General features: G+C 36.7%; 1 protein-coding gene across 1 annotated transcript in view; it reads right to left on the reverse strand.

Annotated features, from left to right (window-relative positions):
• LOC111088461 (cadherin-3-like) overlaps positions 1 to 2,785 on the reverse strand; it is a gene marked incomplete at its 3' end in the record, with an annotated part of 12,159 nt that overhangs the window by 2,239 nt on the left and 7,135 nt on the right. Inside the window, exon 5 of the mRNA XM_022398660.1 lies at positions 2,447 to 2,554. Coding sequence (XP_022254368.1) covers positions 2,447 to 2,554 — 108 coding nt within the window. The remainder of the gene's footprint in view (positions 1 to 2,446; positions 2,555 to 2,785) is intronic.

Here is a 2,785-nt window from a genome sequence, read left to right on the forward strand (position 1 = left end):
TTGATGTTTTGATTGTGTGTTACAGGTCAAAGTCAGAATAAGTGTTAGTGTATTAAGTTGTGCGGCTAGATACGTGTGAAATTCGCTGTCGGATACAGGTTAAAGTCAAGCCAAATGTTGGTGTTTTATATTGTTAGACATAGTTCAGAGTCAGACCAAATGTTGGTGTTTTACATCGTCAGACACAAGTTAAAGTCAACCCCAGTATTAGTGTTTAACGTTGTTAGACACAGATCAGAGTCAGACCAAATGTTGTTGTTTTACATAGCAGACACAAGTCAAAGTCAACCTTAATGTTAGTGTTTAACGTTGTTAGACATAGATCAGAGTCAGACCAAATGTTGTTGTTTTACATAGCAGACACAAGTGAAAGTCAACCCTAATGTTAGTGTTTAACGTTGTTAGACATAGATCAGAGTCAGACCAAATGTTGGTGTTTTACATCGTCAGACACAAGTCAAAGTCAACCCTAATGTTAGTTTTAACGTTGTTAGACATAGATCAGAGTCAGACCAAATGCTGGGGTTTTACATAGCAGACACAAGTGAAAGTCAACCCTAATGTTAGTGTTTAACGTTGTTAGACATAGATCAGAGTCAGACCAAATGTTGGGGTTTTACATCTTCTTTTGTCTATGTAAAATCGTTTCTGTGGATAATATGGACTAGAAACAAGCTACTAGGTTTAATTGGGCCACGTATGCTCTTTTATTCTTCTATGTTAGTTTTAAATGGACTATGTGTGCCCCTTGAAGTTTACCAACTCGACAACATTTATATAGTTAATCAGATCTCCGTAAGAATTCAGATATCATAGATTTTGTGTTCTTTTTTCTGTGAAAAAATTGTCTACAAACTTTGATGAATTTTGGTACAACTTAAAAAGTTTTAAGACCAAGCTCTAAATTACATCAGACGTGCCACAAGTGCAGGAACAGAGATGAAATGCTGAATTACAAATCTCCATCTTTAATTGGTTAGAAACCAAGGAGGAATAAAAATGGCTTCCACGACACGGAACACCACTAGCCAGATGCTCCATGATGGCTCAGTAGTAAACTTTATAGCTTATAAGGCAAAAGTTTAAGGTTCCATTTCTGCAGCATACACAACGCTGACGTTCCATCAAATAGTAAAACGAGCAGTAACCATTGGCCAAGTCATAATCAGCGGCACTTACAAAGGCGACCTCTGGGGGCAAGTTGCACAATATTAAAAAAAATCTAACTCCCTATGCTACCCGAGAACCCCCTCTTACCCCCAAGAAAAAAAAACCACCTAAATACTGTTAATAATTTCATTTACTAGGTCAAATGAATTTTATATTATGGACATGTAATATACAGTTGATTAAAAGTAAAAAAATAAATAAAGCACAATTGACTAAAGCAGTTTGGGGGCAGACAGAAGCACGTTTTTCGTCATTAATATTATTACCGGGGAAGAATTAACTGCTGCAACACGTTCACGACTTCCTCGGGTATTAACTTTCCACCATTGTTGTAAACAGTCACGTAAAACCAGTCCCAAGCATCGTGTGTGACCTCGGTCCTGACAACTCTTTACGAACGTTACGCACGATTTAAAGGATCTGCTCCGCAGCACAGGTGATCTGCCCCCAAGCGGTAACCAGCTGCCGTTAACATTACCCTCATCTATTTTTTTTTTCCTTATTCAAGTAACGTCGTTCTGATTACTACAACACTATTTTCTTGTTAAGATTGATCCTGCTTCCTTGTTGTTGTTGTTAAGTGCAAATCCACACAATGGGCCCACGGGAATCGAAACTCGATTGTTAGTGTTATATAAGCTTAGACTTGACGCTGAGCCATCGGAGAGGCTTCTAGTACTAAAAAGTATTTATTTACCAAAACCAAACAAACAAAATTACTACTAGTTCATACCGGCATTTTTTTTTTGGCATCATCAGTGCAGTTGCGTTACGAGATGCTAATTTATCAATGACACTAAATACCAACTTCGAGGGAAAAATTGCTTATGGCTTACCTCCGACATGATACTTCTCTAGCAAGGCTAATAAGGTCTGATAAATATTATACTGAGAACATATTATATGTTATTTAGCTTAGAAGGTGCTAAAAGCGTTTATTCGTTTCTTTATGAGAATCCTCTATTAAACAGCTTGTCATGTTGTTTCAAAGAGGTAGACTAGGGCTAGCTTTTATATACCTGAAATTCACGTATGAAAGTTCCTTATGATTTTAACTAAGGCTACAAATGTTTACAAATTAACACATCTAACCTTCAATGTGTTAGACTGACAGCTCTTGTGAAAAGATTTAATAATAATAATAAGTAAAAAAAAAGCAAATTATTAAAGCTAACAAAGTCTACACCTTTCCGTGTAACGTGCTCCACTATCTTCAGGAGAACAAGAAGTCCATTTATAATAATCCTATCAAGTCCGTGAAGAGAAGTTTACTCACCGAATAAGGTCCACGCTCAATGAAATATTCAACAGTGTTGAAAAGACCTGCTTGATCGTCATCAACGGCTTTGATGTCTTGCATTACCACAGTTCCGACCACCGTTATCTGTTAAAAAAGGATGACGAAACACTAATTACTGTAATCATCTGTGGAAAACAGTGGACGAAACACTAATTACCACAGTTCCGACCATCGTTATCTGTTAAAAAAGGATGACGAAACATTAATTACTGTAATTATTTGTGAAAAACAGTGGACGAAACACTAATTACCACAGTTCCGACCACCGTTATCTGTTAAAAAAGGATGACGAAACATTAATTACTGTAATTATCT

Source organism: Limulus polyphemus, unplaced genomic scaffold, assembly GCF_000517525.1.
Source record: "Limulus polyphemus unplaced genomic scaffold, Limulus_polyphemus-2.1.2 Scaffold3817, whole genome shotgun sequence".
NCBI classification, from domain to species: domain Eukaryota; kingdom Metazoa; phylum Arthropoda; class Merostomata; order Xiphosura; family Limulidae; genus Limulus; species Limulus polyphemus.